This window comes from Nesoenas mayeri, assembly GCF_963082525.1.
Source record: "Nesoenas mayeri genome assembly, chromosome: 3".
In the NCBI taxonomy this organism is placed as follows: domain Eukaryota; kingdom Metazoa; phylum Chordata; class Aves; order Columbiformes; family Columbidae; genus Nesoenas; species Nesoenas mayeri.
Window position 1 is genome coordinate 103,951,837 of NC_137544.1, and position 26,448 is coordinate 103,978,284.

At 40.5% G+C, this 26,448-nt stretch overlaps 1 protein-coding gene across 1 annotated transcript in view; it reads right to left on the bottom strand.

Moving 5' to 3' along the window:
- Positions 1–9,522: 9,522 nt before the first annotated feature.
- The window catches only part of CLIP4 (CAP-Gly domain containing linker protein family member 4), a gene marked incomplete at its 3' end in the record, with an annotated part of 29,849 nt that continues 12,923 nt past the window's right edge, over positions 9,523–26,448 (bottom strand). The window contains exons 8-17 of the mRNA XM_080341135.1: positions 25,287–25,523; positions 21,864–21,999; positions 21,012–21,152; positions 18,352–18,435; positions 14,882–15,022; positions 14,328–14,459; positions 12,017–12,140; positions 11,207–11,271; positions 10,488–10,560; positions 9,523–9,844 (exon numbers count right to left, since the gene is read on the bottom strand). Of these exons, the coding sequence (XP_080197261.1) occupies positions 9,523–9,844; positions 10,488–10,560; positions 11,207–11,271; positions 12,017–12,140; positions 14,328–14,459; positions 14,882–15,022; positions 18,352–18,435; positions 21,012–21,152; positions 21,864–21,999; positions 25,287–25,523 (1,455 nt within the window). The remainder of the gene's footprint in view (positions 9,845–10,487; positions 10,561–11,206; positions 11,272–12,016; positions 12,141–14,327; positions 14,460–14,881; positions 15,023–18,351; positions 18,436–21,011; positions 21,153–21,863; positions 22,000–25,286; positions 25,524–26,448) is intronic.

Sequence of the window (26,448 nt, forward strand, 5' to 3'; positions counted from 1 at the left end):
GAGCCCTCTACCCTCTTGACTTTTCCCCCTGTGGCCCCTGAGCCTTGGAGAGATGTCCTGTTACCCAACACACCACGAGCAAGGGATCCGGCTGCATCACCTTCCATTTTGTGCCAGCTTGCTCCGAAAGTGCCACCCTCAAAGCTGTAATTTCAACTGACCTGAGAAGCTTCAAATCACCGGAGTGAAAAAACCAAGGGGGAGGGAGGATACAGGAAAGAGATGTTATCTGCAAGGCCCGGCTGCTGTTGCATCAACTCATACGCATGGTTGTTGTCATGCCCTTCCTGTGAGCTTTTCTCAGTTGTTCATTCTCTGCTTAAGTGTAAAGCTGCAGCTCACCGAGTGTTTCATGTCTGGGGTTTCCATTCCAAACCTGTGGTTGCTGTGGAACACCTGGAGGTCTCCGGCAGCTGCCAGAGGTTGTAGTGGGTTTGGGGAGAGCGTCCTCCATCCAAACTGGAAAAGGATACAACTGCGCTGAATGGTGACACGATGGCATATGCCCAAGTTGTGTCCCAGGTCCGGTCTTCAAAAGTCCTCGAATGCACAGTGGTGATGGTGGCAGGGCAATGCACCGGTCATACCACATTCCTTGAAAGAGAGAGGAGAGGAAGCACAGATGATGGGTGTAGATGCTATGAGGCGTATTCTGGGTTGGGAGTGGGGAGGGCGTTGTTTGGCTGGGGATTTTTGATTTGTTTCCTTTTTCTTTTTTTTTCTCTTTGCTTAAGAACTAAAACTGAGTAAAGCCCTTTAAAACTCCTCCTGGCCTACAAAAGTAGGAATGTCCTTCATCAGGAACTTGTGCATGTCAAGCAGAACCAAGGTGAAGTTTTAAAGGACCATAGTCTTGAGAAGGACTTTCATCATGCCCTGAAAATGGAAAGCCACCCACGTACCTCAGAGGTTTACAAGAGCCTTTGACATACCCTGTACAAACGACAACGTAAAGGCGGAAGACTACATCGTGCCACAACCTGGATGCCAGATACTGTCTGTGTTTGCGAGGTTTAGAGCCCTTGCTCCTTAACAAAAAGTGTATGATACTGGTTTAAAGATAAGCACTGCATTGACTCATTTTGTACACCTTGTGCATGAAAAATATTCCAGTTAAGTGTATTGTCAAAACATAGATGTAGGAAATAATTCATGTGTAAAGTTGTGAATTAGTAACTTCAACTTAGGGTTGCAAGGAGCTGTTTTAGCATGAACGCTGTCCAAAAAAGGGATGCCTGTTTCCATGGAAATAGGTGTAACGGAGCATCAGCAAAGGAATGTGGATGTGTTCTTCAGTCTGAGACTCTTCGTTTCAGTGAAGTGACTGAATCTGGCCCTGGATCCAAACATGGAGGTAAGCGCCTGTCCTCATAAGGGAACAAACCAGAATCCATACGTGCTGCTCCTAACCTTTGAGACATGCAGACTGACATCGGAGGGCTAGGTTTGGGCCACCATTCTTCTAAAAAAATAATAAATAAGAGGGGGGAGGTAGTGTGCTCTCCTAACCTGCCCTTCTGCCACCTCTCATACACACACCTAAACACCTTTTTTAGATGAATACCAAAGCCGAGTGTGGGGGTTGGCTAATGGGGCTCTACTCTGGTGTTGGGAAGCTTGAGTCAGGAGCTGCTCCAGATTTCACGTTGATCTGCTGGTGATCCAACGCTGCTGCGCGAGCTTGGTGGGGATCACGGGGGTTACACGCCCCGGCTGCTCTCCTGCTGCGTGCAGGCTGCTTTAGCTTGCATTAAGAGAGCGTTTGTGATCTGCGAGGTGATGAGGCTCGCAGCTCCCATTGTGGAGCAGCCACTGGGGGGAGGAATTCTGTCCAGCGTAGAACTGTGTTCTTGTCACACGGGCCACTCATTCAAGCTCAATGGGGTAGTTCTCCAGAGTCTCAGGAAGGCTGATTAATTCACCAGGTAAGAACTATCAGAACAGTTTGTTGCACTGGTTTATTATTCACATATAATAGCAATTTTCATTTAAATATTTCAGTTTTCTCATTTTCAAAAGGGCTGAATCTCGTCATTGTTTTATTTAGCTCTTCTTTGCGTAGGAGCACTCTGAGTGTTTGCTGTCCTGCCTTTTGCATGTTACTGAGGGCAGGATCTGATCTGTATACTGATGAACGTTCTTAAATAACACACAAGAAGTTGCAAAGTTAGTGATGTCTGACTAGTGGGAATTATTCATTCTTAGATGTGGGGCAGGAGCTCTGATGTGGCACAAAGGCAAATAGGCTGCCAGGGTATGATGTCAAAAGTAGCATTTCTAAAGAAGCGTTAAAAGCGTGAGCAGCAAGAGCTGATTGTAAGTTTTGGGGAGTGAAGGGGGCAAAAGGCCCCAGACGTGCTGGGCAGTTATTTTATCCCAAAAGTTCAACTGAAATACTCTCAGAAGGACAGGAGTTGCAAACAAAGGAGGAGCTAAACACATTACTGCTTCTTACCTATGGAATACGCGAGGAGATAATTCTGGCCAAGGGAAATGGTGAATTACTGCTGAAATTCTCCAGTGTGTTGAGTACGGTGCATTGAGATAAATCCTGTTCCTGCACTAGCAGGTGGTTTTCAGTAAGCTTCCTGCCAGTGTCTCCAGTGTAAAATGCTTTGTTGTGGGGTTTTTGTGTTGTTGGCTTGTTTTAAATCCTCCCCATTAACTCTTGGAATTGAGAGGAATTCAGAAATCTAGTTTCGCATATTTTTAATACGAAAAAAAAACATTCTGAGCTCTTCCAGAGGAAGCATTCAGGTAGCCCTGTGTGCTGTCCAAGTACACTACCCCGGTTTGCAAAAATCATTTTGTAAATATTGACGCTAATCAAATCTTGCCACTCAAAAACAAGGCTTGGAGAATTTGCCGGTCCTCTTTCTTAGAAAACAACTAATGCCATCAATGACAAATGATTTCCATGAATTAAGTGCCTGTACTAAAGGCTGCTCTGCTACTTGTGTGCAGCCGCACCACAGAGTTTCCTGGTTGTTCTGCAGTGGCATTGCTTAACTTTAAGCACTTGTTGCCAAAGCATTGCCAGGATTTTGGTGACAATGCAAGATTTTACTGGTATCACAGTATCACAGTATGTTTGGGATTGGAAGGGACCTCAAAAGATCATCTAGTCCAATCCCCCTGCTGGAGCAGGAACGCCTAGGTGAGGTTGCACAGGAACATGTCCAGGTGTGTTTTGAATGTCTCCAGAGAAGGAGACTCTGCAACCTCCCTGGGCAGCCTGTTCCAGTGCTCTGGCACTCTCACTGTGAAGAAGTTTTTTCTTAAATTTAAGTGGAACCTCTTGTGTTCCAGCTTGATCCCATTACCCCTTGTCCTATCATTGTTTGCCACCGAGAAGAGCCTGGTTCCATCCTCATGGCACTCACCCTTTACATATTTATAAACATTAATAAGGTCACCCCTCAGTCTCCTCTTCTCCAAACTAGAGACCCAGCTCCCTCAGCCTTTCCTCATAAGGGAGATGCTCCACTCCCTTCATCATCTTTGTTGCCCTGTGCTGGACCCTCTCCAGCAGTTCCCTGTGCTTCTGGAACTGAGGGGCCCAGAACTGGACACAATATTCCAGATGTGGTCTCACCAGGGCAGAGTAGAGGGGAAGGAGAACCTCTCTGGATCTACTGACCACCCCCCTTCTAATACACCCCAGGATGCCATTGGCCTTCCTGGCCACAAGGGCACAGTGCTGGCTCACGGTCATCCTGTTGTCCACCAGGACCCCCAGGTCCCTTTCCCCTACACTGCTCTCTAATATGTAATTTCCCAACCTATACTGGAACCTGGGGTTGTTCCTGCCCAGATGCAGGACTCTACACTTTCCCTTGTTAAATTTCATTAGGTTATTCACCGCCCAACTCTCCAGCTTGTCCAGGTCTCTGGATGGCAGCACAGCCTTCTGGCGTGGCTGGGATGCTGTGAGGAAAGCTTTTCTTAATGGTACTCAGTTATTCCATCACTCAAGTAACAATTCACACTCAGGCTCAATCCATTACTACAGCATCCCAAAGCAGCTGAAGGGTGAGGCCAACAGACTGCAGCTCAGAGGTTCTAGACTTGGCGTGCGTGTAAAGAGCTGAGTAACTTACTCAACACAGTTGTAAGGAGACTGGCTTACATTCTGTACAAGGAGGTACTTGATAGAATTTATTTTAGCATTTCTTTTGCAACATCTAGAAGTGTTCAGTGTCCATGTTTCTTGTGTTCCAGCTTCTAGCAGTTTCATTCTAGCACATTTTCTATAGCTGTACCCAATTAGCAACAGCATTTTGTCCAGTCATAAACCAGGAATTTTGAATTTCTGTGTCCTGTTCAGTTCTCAGAGCTGCAAGGAACAGAGGGGCCTAAGTCACCATGAGCTATTGAGACCAAAGCAGCCCAGCATGTGTTAATCCCAAATTCCCTTACAGTGATGTAGGAGGAAAAAAAAGAAAATCAGGTTATTTTAACCCCCTTACTTGTTTTTGTCTATGACTTATCTTTTTAAAATATAATTCATTGAGAAAATGTAAATAGTTTTAAGGAACTTGTTTTTAAGACTTAATGTTTTCCATTGGCAATGATTACATTCTTGTCCTATGTGTCTTCCTCACTCTGCAGGGGAGCAGCAGGAAACAGTGTGAGCTACAGGATGTAAAGCACGACTGGGAGAATCCTGTGCTACCACTCTCATACCCTGAAAATGTTTTATTTCCACGTGGAAGTGAACTGTTTCCTGTAAATGTTAGGTAGGTTTCTGATTCTGTAAGCTGCTGAAGGTAAATGAGGTTGGGATGCCTGTTCGTCTGCCTTTCCAGCTCTCCTTCCATCTTCCTTTTCGCTGCTGAATCTTGTTTCTCCATCCTGTGCCTGGAAATGGAGGCAAGAAGTTTAGGTGGTTCTGCTTCCCCAAGTGGTGGCAGGAGAGGGGCTTTGCTCTAGCGAGGAAGGTTTTGATACCACGGGTTGAAAGCAGGGGGCTGCGTTAATGTGGCTGAGTCCTTCTCAGTGCTGTGGGTCCCTTGGTGTCCCCCGGTCTGTGCCCAAAGGCCACAGGCTCAGCACCAGAGCAGCCGCAGCAGCGCTGGGTGCAGCCGCTCACACGCTGCCTGATGTAAGAGGTGTGAAATGGGCTCTGAAGGACTTAACTTTGCATGTCTGCTCCTGTTACTGAGCCCGTCTGCTGGCTGACAAGAACCTTGAGATAGGAATAACATAAAACAGCCTTTCACTGCAGCAAAGACATCAGCGTTTGTCTGCCCCAAAGTTAAACCTATCACAGCAAAATGTCCAAATTGTCTGCATCTGGCTTCTTTTAGTAACAAAGCTTCATTATAGGAGTGTCTGTTTCATGTACAGCAGTTTATGCAACGTTGTTTATAAAGGAAGGGCCTGTGGGCTTCAGGGATACTATAAAGAAAAATACTAATATATGGTCATTGAGTATTTTGTATTGAATAGTGTATTTGTATTGTAAACAAGTGTAGTGAACCACAAGGCATGAAGACAAATAAAATGGCTTTCTCTGTGTTGCGCTGTGTAATGATTGGGTCAACGTCAAATCATTTCTGTAATAACCAAGGGATGGCTCTGGAGATCAGTTTTTACTTGGTAAAGCTGCAGAAGGACAGAGAAAGGAGTTGTGCTGTTAAACTGAGACAGTCACCTTCCTGGCTGGCAGCAGCGAGTTTGACTTGTTTGCATTGCAAATGTCACATCTCCAAGTTTCTTCCAGAGAAAGGTGCCAAATCACCAAAGGAGACCTGTCACCTATAGGAGACTGGCCACTATAAAGAGAACAAAGTATATGGTTGAAGAGAATCTAGGTGTTTGCATTCTTAAACATTTATATCCCAAGACAGCCTTTTTCTTCGAGTCTGTATGTGGACATTGAGTAGGTCTAATTACAAGCTGCATTTTAATCCAGTGGAGTGCCCTACAGTCCTGTGACAAACACGGGAAGAGGGTGCTCCTGCCCTGAAATGTTCTTTTCGCCTCGCTGTACCCCTCCCGTACTGCAGGTAGCTGCTTTCTCAAGAAATGCTCCTTAAAATGAGGACTGACTTACCTATAAACTGTATTCTCTTGCACTGGCATCCATATACTCATTCTCCTGCAAGACTGATCTGTGGTTCAGTTAACAAGACTCTTTCCTGAGCAGGTATCTCCTCTTCCTCCATTTCCCCCCTTCCCTGAGAAGGGAGCTCTCCTTTGCCCTCCCAGGAGCACCTTGAGTCCCTGGGCCCCCACCACATCCTGGTTCGGATCTGGCCCTGGCTGGCAACCTGTGCTCTCATGTCCCTTGTTTTCCAGAGTTTTCTGTCTGCAGCGAGGCAGGAGAAAGGATGCAGGTGGGTGCTCTGCTGGGTGGCTTTCATGGACATGGCTTCCGTTGCCACCTGCTGTTGGACAAGGCTTCTGCAAAACCAGAACTCTAAAAGCCGTGACTTAAATACTGGACTTGCCTCCTACGCAACACTCACAGGTAACAGAGCTAACTTCTCAGAGAAATTAGGTAATGTTTTGAAAATCTGCAGTGCCAATTTTGGATCCTTGTGCCTCAGATCTTCCTAGATAGCAGCACTTCAAAACACAGGCTTCCTGCCCAGAAAGCCATTACTGTCAACATCTGGAAAACTATCCCTGAATCCAACAGGACTGAACTCTAGAAATGAATTCTCCATCCCAGGACACTTCAAGAAAGTTCTTGTCCTATTGTCACATCTGTGACCTTTCCAGCCAGTGTCCAACCAATTTTGAAAGATGTCATTGCTGAGAGCACTAAGGAAGTACCTTTTCTGAAACTGGACCCCAGAAATGTGCTGTGGCACAAGGACAAGCCTCAAAGTCCGCACAGGCAGCACGGAATTGCTGGAGACCATCTCTATTTATTTATAAAACAGATAATATTTATTTATATGGCTTAAGGGGACTTTGAGGATCATTTGTCTTTTTTTCTAAGCAGTCCTGGGCTGTGATTGCACAGACCTCAGGCCAGCACCTAATTTCAAACTTCACTGCCAGTTATTTTCAGAATCTTGTTTTATGACACAAAGTGTCCTTCTGCAAGAGTTGGAGAAAAGGATTACGGCAACTTACCTTGGATTTAAGGAAGCACAAATCCCTTCACATCACCAACTTGAAGACAGCCATCAGTAATCCCTTCTGGAATGGAGGGCATGATTTATTTCTGTTTCAGGCCACATAAATTTACAGAGCTTCTTGCTTTGGTACAGAAGATTCTCAGCTCTGTACTGATAACAGTCCTGACTTGCTCCTGTAACCTGCAGCGCTAACCTACAGGCAGAGCTTTCAGAAGGGTGCAGCAAGCTGAAGCTGAAGGGAAAGCACACTGCCTCAGCTCAGGTGGTATCTGTGCCCTCTTGGCTGCCCCTCAGACAGGACTGAACGAAGTCCTGCAGGCTTTGCTACCTGGGCCCCAGAGACTCCCACTTCCAGCTGACCTGGGTGCAGCTACAGAGCTGTGGAAGGTGCAGCCTGACACCCTTGGAGGAGAAAAGAGTTACCAGTGAATCAGAGCACTCCTGGATATAACTTATTTCCATGTGGTTCTTCCTCTGTGCAAGATACACAACATAGAAACGGTGTGACTACAACCAACTGCCTGAGCTTGCTGCCTGACCCTCACATACCTCCTGCAGAACTCCCACTGCCCGGCAGGAAAAGCAGCTACAGCCGTTCCATCCTGTCAGGCAGGAAAAACAGCAGCTCTGATAACAAGTGTTTCATCACAAAAACGCAACTGCCCACCCGGGAGCACAGTGCTGGGACAAACCAGCGAAACATGCACTAACGCTCTGTTTGACAGCTGGAGCTTTGGTACCAAACAGCAAGAAGATACAAAAACTGCTGGTTTATATACCACAGTTGCTGTTCCACCCTTTATCACATTTGCCTAATTTGTTCCTAAGAACAGAAGTGAGAGGATGTACATCCTGTAACAACCTAATGGAAATTATTTTTGCCAAACTATTCACCAGGGGTTTATTTTACTAACACCAGCAAGAAACAGATATTGGACAAAGTTCAGTATATGACTGAACATCTACATCTTCAAATACAAAGCATTGATTTTTTTTTTTTTTACATTCAAAATTTACAGCTTTTTTTATTCAGTTAAAAATTCACATAAGTTAGAATACAATACGCATTATTTTAAATACAGCTCAGGAAAAATAGCTACAGCAATATTTAAAAGAAGGTAACAGCAGCAGAATTCTGTCTAAAAATAGGTTATTATGATGTAATTTAAAGTGTCACTTCTTCAAGTAGGTAAGAGCAAGCAGATCCTCTAAGAATAACATTACTGTTCTGGAACACTAAACCATCCTGATAATGTTTACATATGCTGAGCAATTAAAATACAATATATGTTTAAAACATGGACAAAAATGTTAGCTGTTTTAAAAAGCTGATATGCAAATAATGTCACATCAAGGTGTGTTAACAATGCTGTACCTAAAACCATCTTTAATTTCTCATAAGACTCTTAAAATAAATTCATACTGCAAACTGTTCCAAAGGAAACACAAAGAAATGTATTGCAAACAAATCAAATCATGGTAATAGCTTACTTGAAAACCCTGCACGTAATCCATACCACTGGCAGGAATTACCATGCTCTATTTATACAGTCTTAATATTAATGATGAGGCTATTATGTATAGTTCCACTCTGGGTTTATTTGCATTTAAAAACTGCGATACCCATAGCCTGCAGCACACCAAACAAAAAGTCTTTAAAAATGAGGGAAAGCTCTCCAAGAGAGTGCAAAGTGCATTATTTTAAAGAGTGCTTCTTATATGTAGCTCTTTCTACAAATGCATCCAGCAAAAAGTGCTTTTTACTATAAAGACTGACATGCAGCATTATTTGTGCTTTTTTAAGGGCTTTGTATTTAATTGCTGCTGTACGCTAGGATAGCCACAAATACTTATATTTATCAGCCCTTTTGTGTTCCGGAGAGGAGAACAGGAGGGGCGAGAAGGGGAAGGATCTGAATGATAACATGTAAAAATACTTCACAACTGCTTGAAAAAATTGATCTTTTTTTTGCTTTCTTATTGCTAGCAGCTGACATTGGAACTGACAGAGTGCCTGGTGACCACACTGATGTCACTCATTAACCGCCTCCTCTGTCAAAAGCGGGCAATGTGCAAAGCAGTATCGGTTCGTTACTACACGGAGGAAAATACCACATGAATCACAAAGCAGCTTCAGAGAATGCTGGTGATCCTCACATTCTCTAACTGGAATATTATTCAAATAATTCAGCATCTCAATCCCAAGATGCTTTTGCAATAATCTTCCCAGTCAGAAGCTGAATAGTGGTTTTACTTCTTAATGCGACTGAACTTTGTCTATATATATATATATATATTTATTTATTTATGTTAAAATTTATCTTATATATACTTATGTAGAATTAATAATTTAAAAATAAGTTTGCATTCTAGATGGGGTCTTGTGTGCTTTAAATACTTATTTCCTGTTGTATGAGGACATTTTGGCTCAGCAAATATCATCTACAAGTTTTGCCCCATTAATCCCACGATAGGTTACTCGGCTGGGTCGAACCAAGACCCCGTGGTTCAGCTTACAGGTGAAATAGCGCTTGTCCCCCACAGAACCATCATTCTTTCCCTTGGCACTTCTGAGTTCCAGTCCCAGCCACATCCCTGGTGCAAAGTCTGTAGGACCAATGTACCTGATTGTCCCCATTTCGTTGGAGCTGGTCAGAAGAACCTGAGAGCCTTCATGCAGCTTCACTGGTCCCTCCATGGTAGCTGTGGTGGTATTACTCCAGCTGCGCCGCAACACGGAGCTCTTAGATCTAGTTAGGAAAAAAAGGAGAAGGAAAAAAAAATATATATATATTTTTCTATAAAGCACCCAGGCAAATCTGTAATTCTGAAGTGCAAGGGCAAAAAAACTGAAATTCCATTCTAAAATAACTGGTTTGATCTCATGTTACTAGCAAAACATGTAATAACATCACCAGGCTAGAGCACACGGCAGTCTGAAATGCTTGGAAAATCAATGTCCTCTCACCTGCTGCCAGGCTCTACAATATTTCCCGCAGGTGATAGCATTGGTAAATTCAGCAGTACAAAACATTGTATTTGGGGCTTCAAAGAGTTCAGCCAAAACTACTTTTAGTGTGCAAGGGTCAGTCACAATCACCAGGACAAAGTGGAGGCCTTTACAAAGAGCCCCTGAACTTCACCCAGCTGTGTGAGAACACAAGAATTTGGAGAATATGCAGTGAACAACTGGAAAACAGTTTCAATGCCGACCTGAATCCAAGGACTGTACTCCTGGATACCCACAGAAACAGTCTACTACTGGTCCATTTTGGAAAAAAAAAAAATGAACATGTAAAGGTCTAAATATTATACACAAAGCTTTTATTTTGAACAAGACACGGTAAAGCTAACAGTCAGCTCACCCAAACATTTTTAATTCAAAACACTCACCTAACAAAGGAGTTTCTTCTGTTTATCTCCTTTTGTGAAGATGCAGAAGTGGTGCTTAGGCTGCGTCTAAAACCTAAGTGGAAAGGTTAAAAAGCAGTGTAGTACATTTTTTTTAATACCTTTATGAACCCATATTCTTTGTGTTTTCTTTTATATTCCTTCCTCTACATTTGCTACACGTTCTCTCCTCCAATTTGGAACTTAAGTGATGAAGCTTCTCATGAAATTAAGTGTCCATTACATTTTCAAATGTTCAGAGTATAGAAATGAAATTAAACAAATGGGACAAGGGTAATTTGAAGCAGCCTTTTCACAAAAAGCTGAGGTAAGGAAAAATAAAAATACTTCAAGTTTCTCACAGGAGTTTTAGTAACTGCATATAGACCCCTCCCCACACTTCATCAATCTCAGTTTACATTAACGAGAGTTTCAACTTATGGTTAACTCTGATTAGAATGCAATATGGTAATAAGGGAAGAGTGGCAACAGTCTTAACTCTGACATAATTATTTCGGCCAGTTTAGGGTTAATAACAACCGCAGTACTCCACAGTTCCTTTCACAGGCTACATTTTTAGGAAGGGAGCAGCCAGACTATTGGCTGGCATTTGAGTTCCTTGAAAACCCGTTGTGCTTTTGGAGAAGGGGGCTTTGTGCTGGGTGTTCTGGTTGTAGGACGGTCACATACCCAAGCCAAGTCTCTGCTTCTTACACTCCTACCTGGAAAAGTGTGATTTAGTTTACTCGATGAGGTCTCTGTGAGTGAATCCAAAGAACCTGTTAGTCTGAAAAGCAAGAACACAATGAATTCATTTCAACTCAGCTCTGAACTGCTAGAGTCTTTTTTGTCAAAGTTCTCATTCCTTCTCTTCTCCATCCAACTCCAGGAGACAGTAAAATTTCAGTTGTAATCAGGCTGCTATGTAAGAGGTGCCTAGAGCAAACTCATTTATTCGAGTTACTTGCCTTTTACTCAGCAAGAGAGTATTGTGTAATTTTGAGGCAAGGTCTTTAGTTTGGCCGAGGATATTCAGGGATAGAAAAGCAAGAACATGTCTGGCAGAATGAAGAGATACAAATGCAGGAGGAAAGAGCATGGTATTCCTCAAACGTTCTTCCTGAAACCTCACAAAGAGACTACGAAGTGGTGGATGCTCAGTGCAGTTACCTGGAATGAGAACAGCATTTCCAGTCATGTCCAAGGCAACCTCCTTTTATAACCAAACTCAGCTCAATGCATCAGGACTGAGTTATGGAAGTAAGATTTAATGAACACAGAATGTATCAGAAATAGAGGCCCTGGAATGAAAATACCTGGACAGGCTGCAAGAGAAATAGGGAGCTGAATTTCTAATCTGCTTTCAAAAAGTTGATCTAAAACCTACTAGTTTTTTAATGGATGCTATAAACTTTCATCAACAGAAGAAAACATTTATTTCTTCCATTTCTGCTGCAAAACTTTGTTTCTCGCTGGAAATATATTAAGAAAGCGTTTGGCGACACAAACGTTACAACAGTGTCAGTGCTTACCTCTGCACACGAGATGGTGGTGCAAATATACCATATCTGGGAAGACAACTGAAGTACTGAACGCCTCCCACGGAACCATCGTTCTTCCCGTGAGGCTTGTCCAACTCAATTCCGCACCAGAATCCTACATTTCAAAACAGTAAAACCACAGTATTTTGAACAAAACGCCACAGGCTTTTCTTCATCTAGACAGTTGGTGCTGTTGGCATTTATCCACATCAAGGAAAATGGTTTCTAGTTAGAAATTAATAGTTGTAATATACATATTATTATCATCTATGTAACTATGCAAAAATGTATATCATAACCTAAAGAGAATTATCTCCACATTTTTATTTGCTTTCAAGAAAATATTGACATTTTATTTAATACAGAAAAGGTAAACCCCTTGATATACGTACTTAAAGGCAACAGAATGTTACTGAATGTAACAGTGGCCATTTGACAAAAAAGGGGATGAGAACAAAGAGCAGCAGTGGTTCAAGTTTTCCTCTTCAGTCCTCTGACCACACAGTTTATGCCTCATCTGAGATCATCAACAGTAAAATTAAAGTTTTTATATTAATTCATTCCTTCTCTCCATCTAGCAAGTTATAATTAATACAAATTGCAAGGCTGGTTGTATGATTTTGGGAGAAGGGTGTAAGAACCAGACCTGGCCAGCAATTCATCTCGTACAGAACACTGAGCAGGCATCAAGATGGTAATAAGGTTGATCATTCATAACCTGTGATAAATGTGAGCTAATTATGTAGAGGTGCTAAATTTCATACTCCATTAGCAGTCCTTATGCTATCCATCCCCAAAAGATTCAAAATTTAATTCAAGTCACTTGGTACTAAGGCACTGGATAAAATGGTAATTGTAATTAGCAGCCTAAGAAACTCAGGGCTGACAGCTTATCAATTAGAAGGGCTCAGAATGTCAGGTGTTGTTCCCTTCCTGTTTTCCAAATTAAATAAAGACCTGCATTGCAGTAAAAAGAAATTAAATTTAGGTAACTTCCAGAGCTTTGATCCACATTAAAATTGAAATACTTAAAAATGCATCTGTTACATTTGCTATAAATTACTGGTTTTGCAAATGGTGAAGACTTGTGAGCTTTCCATCCTCACTTCTTACAATACCATGTTTTTCTAAAAAAAAAAAAATACAAAAATTAATTTCTTAACTTGGAGGAGGAGGGAGGAGACTCACATTGTCCAACAGCTTTCTGATTTTATGCTTATTACAGTACATTTGGAAAAGCAATCCTTTTCTCATTGTTTACTTTGTAAGCAAAAACACGAAGGTAAGAGTGATCACATGAAAGTGTAGGATCAGTTAACTGCAATATCTTAAGCAAGGACTTGCCTACAATGAAACTGGGGAAAGGGGCAAGAATGAAAAAAGTAGGTAGCTTGTACCACAGTCTCACATTCTGTCATTCTCACTTTTTCTTTTTTTTCTTAACTATCGATGCCACCAAGTGTCAAGACAGAGTATTGCCGCTCACGTATCAATCAAATGGCCCTCATTTAAACTAGGCACTTACACCAATACCAACTGGTCTTGCATTACTCTTGCAAGATTTTAGATAAGGACTTAAAGAACATGGACTTCAGTTGCAAAAATGAGTATTCATAAATCAGTTTCTATAATTCAGAACAACACAATTCCATTTGAAAACACCTGCTTTCACTGCAATGTGATTTTTAGCAAGGGGAAGGGAGGGAGGAGCTGAAAGAGAGAAGGATGAGAAAATGGTAGGTTGGGGCTTTCTGAGATGCTTGTAACTTTTCATCTGTCTGACCTAAATGCCTCTTAGTTAAGATTTAAATGCTCACAATTACCCTCTTAAAGATGCTAACAATATAGGGATGAGACATGTATAAGACATGGTAAGAGTACCAGTATGGCAAGAGAGGAGCTGTGTCAAAAAGACTTACTACAACAAGTAAGGAGTAAAGGCATGTCTTTTCAATAAACTATATACCACTTCAGAGACTAAACTGAGGATTTTCAGAAAGCTTTGTAACAATACCTACAATTTCAACTTCAAAATATTTCTCCTGATTAAGCTGAGCTAGTGGACAAGTAAAAAGTCATATTTAAACCCATTATTTTTCCTGGCAGTTACATTAAAGTAAAAAACAAATAAATAAATAAATTGGATTCAGGAAAGAGGAAGAACTTTGAAACAAACCAGTAAATGTAGATACTTGTTTTGGAGGGAGTGAGGAAAAAGATGGAGTTCTCTTAAGGTTCATGTGCTCACATATAGGTTATTCCGTATTGATTCTACAACATACACGAAGACTATTGCAAATACCTGGTGCAAATTTTGTCATCCCACAAAATCTAACGGTGCCTGTTCTCTGTCCAACCACCAGCACTCTGTCTCCAACCTGAATTTCTCCTTCATCAAAACGATTTTTTCTTGTAGCAAGAGAACTATACAACCCTGTTCAACAGAAGAACAAGATCTGCAATTAGTGACATTATAGCTTTAAAATTTTAAAAATACTTAAATAAGGATTAGTAAGCAGTATCTATCTTTAATGTAGTGCACCTTTAACCCACGGCAACATACTGCAAATTTTGCTTAGACAAGGAATTGCTTTGCTTCCTCATGAACTGTGGATTACAGCCTTTTCTCTGCAGTTGAAAGGCACAGTGACCAGCTATAAAAACATTTTTTCCTCTTGAATGTGTTCTAAAAACTTTTTTTAAGTTGCCCAACTCAAGTTTATGGTTAAACTGCCTCCCAGGTGTCTTTCCTGAACTACCTCAGATTCTGAAACAGCAGAAGTAGTTCTACATAAGTATTCACTACAGCAGTAAACTCCCACCTGTCAAAATACACCTCAGTACAACAGACCATACCAGCAGTGATTTTAGATGAGGCAGAAGAGACTCTAGTCACTGCTTTTTTATTGCTGCTACTTGCATTCCGCTTCTTGGAGTAATTCTGTTTGCCTTCCAAGGAGGTAGTAGAAGAGGAAGAGCTGCTGTACTCAGGAAAACCTAAAAGACAGAAGTGGAAATAGTCCTTCAGAGATCATTTTTGGAAAAGGACAGATGAAGCAGAAGGGAAAGCTTCTGTATGAAGGAGGTTCTCTGTTCTCTGTGGTGGGCAGAATACAGGGCAAAGAGCCAAAACTAGAAGTTGTTAAGCAGCACTTACACAAACACCTGTCAGGAATGAGACAGGTGCACCTGAGCCAGCCTCGGGAATACGGTGATAGCTGAGTGCTGGAAGAGGTCTCCAAAAGCCCATTCTTTTTCACTCTGCAAAAGTTCTAAATAGTCCCAAGCACTTTTATTAAAATATGGGAGCCTTAGTAATAGGAGATCACACCACCACACTTTCAGCATCCAGCCTATTAAAGATTTGATGAGAAGTAGAAGGAAGGTGATATTATGTGAGTGAATTATTGTCTGGATTAAAGCCTACTATATTCCATTACATACTGTATTAATATTAAAAACTGTACTCTAAAGTAAGAATGGGAAATAAATCACTTTTATCTCCATTTGCAAACCCTGATGTCTAAACTGTCTGATAAGATTTATGTTCAGCTTTCCTCCTTCCTTTTCAAGGCTCTCTCCAGTTCCTCACTTTCCTACCCTCAGCAAGGCATGTCTATGCCTCAGTTTCTCAATGTGAAAAATTAAGATAGTATTGGGTAAAAGTTACTCCTGGGGAGATCTTGATGGGACACAAGAGGGAAATTTTTCACTATGAGAACAATCAGCCTTTGCAATAACTTCCCCAGGCAAGGTGGTGGATTCCCCAACACCAGACACTTCTAAGTTGCAGCTGGACAGGGTGCTGAGCCATCTTTTCTAGACAGTGTTTTTGCCAAGAAAGCTGGGACCAGATGATCCTTGTGGTCCCTTCCAACCTGGCAATCTATGATTCTATGGCTTATAGAGGTTTCCAGCATTCTAAGAGGCTTAATACATTAGGTTTCACAAAGCAAAAGAGTTAGCGTGTTCAGTTTAATTAAATCCTTCAGTTTGGCAAAACAGTCAAGAACTGCAGAACAGTAAATTCAGTGGGTCAAAGCAAAAGCTTAGGTACTTGGAGATATCAATCTAAAGACTGAGATATTGCTGCAGCTGTCCTACAATGAAGAAAATGCAAATTACTAAATGAATGGTGACTAAACAGGCAAACTTCAAGTCGAAGGTATTATATAAATATACACCTGCGTTTGTGAACACATACTGCAAGTCCATATTTAGAAGTCAGTCCAGTGATGGATTCACTGGAGGTCAGACCATCACCAAGCACGTTTACATGAGTGTAACAAAAGCTGCTGAAACTAAACCAGCCATCGAGATGCTTCCTTTTGTAGGAAATCATGGGGCAGGAGAAGGAAGAACCAAAGGGACTTCAGCAGGTCTTACAATCCACTTCTCTTCATCAGGCAAAACACCCGTTTGTTAGCTCACTCCTGAGAAGCGAGTGTTTGACCTGTTCTTAAAAATCTCCCATCAGGGAGATCTCAGGACTTGTCAGCAATATATTTCACCACCTAATTATCTGTACTGTTCAAGGGACTTTTTCCCCCTAATATAAAGGCCCAAATTACCACAGTTTTAGCTCAAGATTTCTTACTCTTGTTACACATGTTGTTAATCACACAATCACAATTCCAACAGTCTCTACTCCTAAGTCATGTTTTATACCTCCAGTTACTGTGGTGGCTTCTCTGAATTCTCTCCAGATGATTCACATCTTTTTGAAATGTGGTATCTAAGGGACACATCTGTGTCCTAGCTGAGGCCTTACCTGTGCCAAGTGAAGCATCCAGGTCGCTTTGCATTACCTCACGGCTGACAGCCCATCGCAGTGTGCTTCCCCTTTTGCAAGGGCACAGCATATAGATGACTCTCATTTACCCTGTAATCCTCAGCATCTCTAGGTCCTTTTATAGAGAATTATTACTGGGTATATCATTCCCAGGGTGTATTTATAGAGTTGACTGTTTCAGCCTTGCTACAGAACTTTGTAGTTGGCCTTACTCCTCTCCATCTTTTTCCCTCCCCCCATCCCCCCAAGAGTTTTTCCAACTTGTCAAGGGTTTCTGGGGAGTTTGTTTAAAAACAAACAAACACACACACACCACACAACAGAGTCAGCACAAACTCCAGGAAAACCCCAAGCTGAACTACTTTCTAAGTTGGATTTTTCTAAAGGTTCTGCACCTGCTTTATAGCAGTATCAGCTAAACCACTAAATCACAAAATGACGCTTCACATCACTTACAGCCTGCAAAGCCTTTGGAGTCCTATTAATTGCAGATATCATATTGTATCCATCAAACAGAGACACTATACTGCCAATTATTTTCATTGTATGACCAGAACCTGAAGACCAAGCCATTAAGTGCCCTCCATGAACAAAATGTTGGAAACCTCTGTCCACACAAGTTTTCTAGCTCACCTCTGAAAAAGCACCTTATTGGACAGTACTTAAATACCTTACAGTAGCCTCTTGCCCAAGTCCCTTCACTGACAGAGGATATAAATGATGCTTTTCGTCAAAGAAGGTATACTGAAATTCACACTTCAAGTTATTCAAAGAAATATTGCTTTTACCAACATTCATAGTATGATTCTAAAGAGAAAACCTCAAAGGAAAACGGATTGTTACAATTTGTTAAAGACAGCCCTGGAAGTGAGGTCCCTTTATGTCTTCATTCAGCAAACAAAATACTGATGCAGTAGAAGTCACTGTCCAATTCTGAAACTAGATAATTGCACAGAATGATTTGCATGTAAAAGGAACTTTTGAAAACGCTAGAGTTTCATTTTTCATATTGGAAGTTTGTTACTATGAGGCTTCCATGATACAATGCCAAGACTCTTAAGTGCTGTTGGATGACAACACTTTATAATACAAGTGTGAACATACAGATATAGGAAAGAAAAAAAATTCCAACGAAGATGTGCACAATTCTTCATTAAAATCTAGGCAGTAACGACACAGGGCAAAAGGTCTCCTCCCCTCAGAAACCCCAGAAGGTAACTCTGCAGATCCTCTGGAAAATCATTCACTAAGAGACACCTTTCAGCTCTAAGGGCTTGTCAATATTCTTGGCCACACTTATGGATCAAAGCTGTTATCAAACCAACACAGAACGCCAGCCAAACACCCACACAAATTACTCTTGCTCCTGGGAAAGTAAATGTGTACAGCCTGCTCGGGACTTGAATACAGACAGGCAGGGAAACTCTTTCCTACAGACACAGGACTTTTTCAGAGGTATGGCAGTAATAATACTTCCTCTGCCTTATTCAAAATTTTTCTCAAGATGTTAAAAAAGTTTTAAAAATTTCATTACCGTCTTTTGCAGGTACAGTTTTGCCCCTTTTAGGAGTCATAAAGTTGGTTTCAGAAGCACTGTCTTTTTTTGGCATATTTAGTCCTATAAAAATAATATATACAATTAAATATATACATCCTAACAATGAACAATAATTTTACAGGAAAGTCATACACAAAAAACGTTTGACAGATCTGCAGATTAGCGGATGCATGGATAAAACAGATAAAACCATACGATTTCTTAGACTCTTGGTAAATGGGTAAGACAAGACTGCAGAATTGTTCTGATGGATAAGCACAGATGTTTAAACCCCTTAACACATTAAACCAGTCCAAACTATCTTGACCAACAATAAACAAATTATCTGAAAATTATTAATGTTTATATTGAAGGAGCTTTACTTAAATTTTTGAAACATTTACATTTATTATTTATGCAACATACACTTTCACAGTACTTAAGGTATACTATCCACTAGGATTAATTTCATTTCTGCATTAAAGATTAGGCATAAAAGTAGAGATCAAATCTTCAGGCTATCTACAAATAATGAAGTACGCCAATACCATTTGTAAGAGCCCAGCTCTTAGAGCAGAAATGTTATGATATGCACGTGAACTAGTATTGCCACAGAGTTATAATTTGTGAACAGTCATTTTGCATTTTTGACAGTTTCCTACCCTAACTCAATGAAGAACAAGCTTATCTATGATGGATCCCCTCCCATCATGAAAGAAAAATCATATCTTTTTTATGTAACTATTTCTCTCAGCTTAATTCAGCTACAGGAACTAAACTAGGTCACAACTATATTATATTTTCAAAAACTGTATAGTTTAGCCATTAAGGCATCAGACCTAAAAACTAGTGTTTGTGACAGATAACATATTTCTCAATTTGATCACAATAATCCTTTTTTCTAAAAAACATGAAAAAGACCTATTATCATCAATTTGATGGATTGTTCAAATCCAGTAGGAACAAATCAAATTTGAAAATCTCTACACAGTATTATATTTTACTTTGTAGACATGGTTATAAGCTGAAAAAAGCGTATTAATTTTTCTTGGATCATTGCAAACTAGTATATCGCAGGGATGAAGTTTAAGAGAAATAAATGTAATATGGAGATGGATGTAAAGGCTGCAAAACAAAGTTCTGCCTCTGCAGCCTTATCCTCCCACTCCAGCCTGTGGATCAGCCAGGCACATTAAATGCTAATGGAAATTTCAGCACAAGAACATCTTATAAACAGCAGCTTCCAGATGACTGTTAGTGGGTGTAACTCTGCTGGGCAGATGATGCATAACTCACTGATTTTTTTTACCTAAAGCAAGCATCAAATGTTTAAAATCTACAAAGACACAAATGCACCTTTGTGACAGAAAAGGTGGTTTATGACTAAACTGCCTGGAACACGCTGGCTGTGGCAAAGGAAACAGTGCTGCTTTCCATTATAGATTAATGAGTTACAATCAGTTCACAATGAACTGAATCAACCATTGAAAGATACTAAACAGAAAAGTCAGCTCAGATCTGCTCCTCATTTTTCTGAGAAGTTTTTTTATGCAGGATGTCCATTTATAAATAGCTTAAATCTTGTGCTAAATGTAAATACACATAATTAGGGCTTACTAATTCCCCTCAATCTATGTAGGGAAGAGTTACATAAATCATCCAAAATGCTGCCAAAACGCATCTTTTCTACCAGCCTGGCACATTCTTTCTGTGCCCTGCATACCACTGGTAAAGAGCAGAGTGTTTTAGGGTGCTTGAATAAATTCCATGAGAATGTGTGCAAATCTTCCATCCCTTAGTATGTCACCTAAACAGGGTTTGGAAGGGAAAAGAAATGCTAATGTAATATGCTTAATGGCATCATTATGTAGCCAGCCAGACACGGGGCCAGGCTATGCAAGATGGGCACTGTACAGAGCAGCAAAGAGTCTGAACTCCAAACACCTGGGAACCTAAACAGATGAGAAAAGATGTGGCATTCTTCCTTCACAAGGTGGGAATTTAGAAGGATTAAATAATTTGAATTAACTACTAAAAGACTAAACCAGAGACTGAGCCTAGAACTCCAATCAGTAGACCAAGGCCTCATTACAAGGACATCCTTTCTCTTCTAATTTCCCTCTGGTTTTACTCAGATAAATTAATTAGGAGATAAAAAGCAATCAGTTAAATAGTTCCCTGACCATTTTGCCAGAAAATAAATTACATTTCTTCAATTTCTATACATAAAGGTGTCATAGATTAGTTTCTAGATTTTCAATTATTTCAGTGAGAAGTTTCAAATTACCCAGGATGATCTTAATAAATGAAATCACATTAAGTTTAGACATTTAACTAATATCACAGTCAATCAAAAATTAACTTTAAAGGCTTGAGAATAAACGTTGAACTTTTTTTTAATAGACTATATATAAAGACTAGAACTTCTTATAGTACATCAGACCGCTATAATCACTAAGCAACTACACACCATCTCCTTCCAGTACCGGCTTAAAGGCTAGTGAATGAGAACACTTAGTTAATAAATATCGACTTCTCATCCCAAGTGATGAACTAAAAACAAACAAGTATTTTAATATCAAAATTTATAGGAGTGGTGCTAATTCTTGAACATTGGTATCCTTCTATCCTGTCTCAACATACAAGCAAATACCCACCAGAATTCACTTTGGAAGTGATGTGCGTCACATCTATTTTCTTGGATTTGACCAAAGGTGAAGACCACGTGGAAGAACTTCGTAAAGAGCTTTTTTTGCGATCGGAAGCTTTGCTTATTTTAGAAAGAGGTGCAAAGATACCTGGAGAGAAAATCGGATGTGCCAAAAAAGAATCAGGAGTAAAAATAATGTAACACAACTTTCCAGCTACTATCTCTTACACCATTAATTTTGGGTTTTGTTCAGCTTGTTATGCTGTTAAAGCCCTTGCAGGGTAGGAAGAACTACCTCAAAGGAACAGTGAAACCAAGAGGCTTATCAAGCAACTTGAAAAGAGTAATTCAGGAAGGCAGTAAAACTATTGATTAGAATCTCTTTTTTGTCCTAATGGTAACATTCAGTCTCCACTGTTACAAAATGCAAGACTTTGTATATCATGAGTGTCTGTGAAATATCAATTAAAATACCTCAAGCTGGAAGTTAGAAAACAGCTACAAGTGTGAGCCTTTTAAATTAAAAGGAAGACAAAACAGGTGAAGAAACATGGCCATTACGGTTACAACACAAACAAATAGCTTCAACAATACAGATGGGAAAGCAAGAAAGACTATTATCTTACACTTTCAAAGAAGTAACAGGAAATTTTGACTAGTTGGTTGTTTGAGTCGTTTTGCAAATAGTTGCAGCTAAAAAACTACGCACAGTTAAAAGAATCAATAGAACAAACAAAGCAAGCACTACAAAGAAGAAAAGAAACAGAATCCATTATCTGTATTTATTCTCCCATATCTTCCAATACTTTTTTAAAATTCGGGTTTGAAAATAATTTAAGAAAAATAGTAAAGGTCATACCGCGTTTCGGTGCACACTTGAAGTACTGGACTTTTCCAACGCTTCCATTGTTCTTTCCTTCTGGTTCATCCAGCTCCACGCCAGCCCACTGGCCGCTGGCAAATTCCGTTGTGCCACAAAATCTTAATGTACCAACCTGAAGCAAAAGCATCAACACAGAATGACTTTGCTAAAAAATTATGGTCCATGAGGACATAGTCTAGATTACAAAGAAGAAAGCAAGTCACCACCAAGCTTTCAACCAGAACAGAGAAACACAAACATAACAATCTCCCTTGATTATTGACATTCCTATCTTTGGATGCCAGCCAATGCATTTTCCAAAACACCTTAGTTTTTCTGCATATGTTTTTCTATCAAACACAGAAGTTATTGACAGATCTTATAACAGGCAAGAATCAGACACCACCACTATACAACACAGCTCCAAGTCAGTAAGATAACAGCAGTATATGCCTAACTAGTAGTTTTACTTCCAGTGCCTTCCACGACAATAGTTCCAGAATCACAACTAGGTGTCTTGCTGAACTGGACATTCCATGGAAATACTAGATTAAAAACTCCATAAATATATCTTTGTGTGTATAAATATATACACATAAGTCTATGATTTCTTATATATATTGCAAAGGCTAAAGGGTAAACTTCAGAGCATACTTAATTTTTTCTTTGGAAAACATTCAAAAATCTTTTATTCCATCTGTATAATAGAAAAAAATTTCAAAAGTCAGGAAATGTTCTCAACATTTTTTTGCTGTTGCAATATATACTACATGGACTCTGAACAGATAAGTATATCAAGAATATCAAGACAGACCAGTCCTGCCAGTGGGCCTCAGTCTCCACAAATACACATTATAAGCTCACACACTTCATCCAAACGGAGGAGGAATAACTAACAGAGATGCATTTAGCACAGATTTAAATTCATTTTTATATTTGATTTTTAAATTAGTTTTAGTAATAAAAACCTTTGATCTTTCAGTTGCTCAGTTTTCATTGCCTCATGTGACCTTAATACTATTAGTTCACTTTTACCATGACTGCACTGTCTAATCCACCCTCAGAGAGTACAAGGACAGGAACCCTTTCTTTTCTTTACTATAAAAACTTCCAGCTACTCTTTCTTAATGTTCTGTAAAGGAATAAACGTGACCCAGACCCTACTCTTCTTTTACTCTGAGGGTCTCTTTTAAACTTGGTTGTTATAGGCAAGTACATCACAGTAATCTACACCCAGATGTTTTCAGGCCCAAGTACAAGCACAGAGATCAAATTCAGCCAGAGGAAGCCTGGCCAAGCGGCCCAACAGATCCCTCCACTATCCGGGCACCAGCCAAAGCGCACGTACTGGGCAGAGGGAAGAGAGCAGCAGCCACCTGAAACTGGAGATGGAGTTGGCAAAACTGACGCTCCAGTTCTGCACAAGCCCTAGGACTTGTGCAAGCAAGGAGCGGAGGATATCTCGCACACAATAAATGGGGCAGGAACAGGAGGAAGTTTTCTCCCAGCTGTTAGTTTCCCTGCACTTGCATTTTCATTGAATGTCTGTTTGATAAGATATAATCTGGCAACAGCAGGAGCCCGTGAAGCTGAAGGGACCTCAAATCACATACTAACACCTGCTTACACAGCTTCCTACCCTGTAAGACAACTAGAATGACAGGCACAGTAGGAATCGAGAGAGGAACCCATTTTCCCTCTGGCATCTGCTGTGCATGGCTTTCAAGCTTCATTACAGCTGATACGTTAGGAGACTGCAGAACTAGGAATGAGCACAGGAATCCGTAAATATTGCTCGTAAAAATGCTGCCATCCCAGCGCCCTCGTCCCAGCTCCCGCATTCCGGAAATGAGAACTGATCCAAGAGGACATCGAGAATCGGGCACCATTTTCATCATCCTGTTCTCATTTTTGCTCTACTCTGCATTTGTGAGTATAGAAGGGGAGGGGAAGACAGGGCTGCGATCCACATATTCATTTGGACAAATGGAGAAAGGGAGTGGGAAACAACGTGGGAGTAATGCAGAACCACTCCTCACATACAAAGAAAGGACGAGAGGAAAGCAGATGTGGAAAAGGAAGACCAAAAAGCACAATCACAGCTTTGGTTCCCTTTAAAAAACTGGAAAGTCCTGCTGGCCTTTGCCAACAGAAAAACAGCCTCCAACAACTTCTTAAAAATCACTGTAATAGCATACTCAATTAAAATAAAAACAAAAAACAAACAACCAACCAAACCCAGGAAGCTTTATCTATACACAGTAAGCACATTACAGTACAAACAGTACCATGGGCCTTACTTGGAGAAAAAAAATACACAAGAGGACTAATTTCTTCCCTTTCATGCTATAAAGCCTCCATTAACTCGCAATTACATTATCTCCTCTTGCTTTCACTGTGCAATGGCTTTCTGTAAAAGAAACTTCCATGAACTTCTACTGCCTTTAAAGAATAAGCGCCTTCCCGTACGTACTTCAGTTAAAATGCATTCTGCATAGCTAGTGATTCCTTCACTTTTCCTGACTCAGTTTCAAGAATACACCAAATGACAATACAGAATGGAAGCTGCTTTGTGCTCTGAGTGGGGTTCACTTTAGAACACTTCAGTTGTGACAATTACAAATCTGAAGTTAGACTAGAAAACTTATTAAAGCTACTCAAACAAAATTTTGCTCACAAATCTCTTCCATATTTACCAGAAAAATATTTGAAATCTTTAAAAGAGTTCTGGCATTCCTAATTCATTTCAGAGCCCTTGCCATCAGAACAAATAAAAGGTATGGCTACTAACTGCAATATCAATGTTACATTTTGCAAATACATCTTAAAATGTGTCTAGCAAGGTAGCTTCTTAAAAGCTATTCACATTGGAGCTGTACCAGAAAAGCTACAGTCTTATACTTCCACAGAACCACGTATTATAACAACGCTGTTGGCACAGCATTGCTTCAAAGATTTTAGCTGCATTGCACCAGTGAAATTGGGTTACTACAGCAGAAGCAGAATCGAAGTTTTCTTTTACTGCCTTCTGGAAACTATCAGGGGTAATTCATAAATGCATACTCAGAACTGAAAGCTGAGTAACTCACAAAGTAATCTGTAAATTTTACCATCATTTTGATGTCACACCAAAAATGTTAGTAAAATCTGAGCCACATTGATGTACTACAGGAGACTGTTAAAAAAAATGTTTATAGATACAAAATGCAGTCTGTGCCCTTCAAAACAGCTTTTCATAGTAGTGACTGTAACAAATAACTGTTCAGCTTATTACTATCTGTAACTAGATCCTTACTGCCATACAGAGTTCATACCTTCCATAAAGTATTTTACACCCTCAAATTTGAGGTATGTCTCCAAAGGGGTAAATAAATTGACTGTCTAGAAATCATGAGGGTAGTATCAGGTTGCTTATCATACCTTCTGTCCTGCAATAACAACACGATCTCCCAGTTTCAGGCCAAGCGATAAAAGCATGGCCTTGCCAGTGACGCGATCGTAGTTTGGAATCATGGCTTTTGAGATGTCACATGAAAGAGGCACTGCATCCAGCAATATCTGCTTGATTTCTTTTGCGCTGGCTGCTGCATCTGCCATTTCCAGGGGCATATCTACTGGATCAGGCACCACATCCGCTGGAATCTGCCCTTTGTCATTCTGTAGAAACATAACATAGCATAGGACTTGGTGCTGTGACAAGATAAACCTGGTTAGGCAAAACTATAGTAGCTTATGAAGCTCATTGGATATTTGATAATATAAACAGCTATAGAAACATCCACATTTTCACAGAAGGATGCCAAAACAGCCTTAGATATATAAACTAGCATTTACGGTGACTTATTTTCAAAAGTGCTAAGTTACCAACATTTTTAGTTTAAAGAACATTATTGCTACTCAGAACACATGAAAAGCACACCTGTATGTATGCGCATAACTTAACATAGATTTAGAAAAGTAAGCAAGAATTCTGGTCTGTAATACCAATACTGTAATGTCAATACTTCCCAAAGAATTTAGCTTTACTCAGTGCATAGCTTATTCTTTGATGAGGCTTATTCCAAGTGTAAGAATTTAATTAATACATATTGCACGCACAGACTATACAAAGTTGGTGTCTCATATAAATACTTGAATAAAGCTGTTCAGATTTAGATATAGACTATTGTGCCAGCAATGAATGAAGGAGAGAGTCCTTTCCAAACACTTCCCATTCCCAGCGGGCAGTGACTGTGACTCCCCTGTGTCCCAGGTGACACTGGCCCTTGGCCAGGGCTGCTGGAGTACCAGCTCACCTGGAGACAACCTGAACTCCAGGCCACAGCCAGACTGCAAGTGCAGTGTTGGGCTGCCAGGCTGCTATGCTGGCAAGCTCTGCCCACACTCTCTTCAGCGAAGGCATTAGTAACAGATCTTCACCTATCTGCCAATTTTCACAGTCTGTGGAAACATAATTATCTTGGTCTTCCAAATTTGTCTCAGCTGAGCCACTGGACTCAGAAATTACCAGAAACCCAACGAGGGAATGACACAGAGTAAGACTCTGTTTGCTTTGTTCCCTTAAAAAACAGACTAAAAGCTC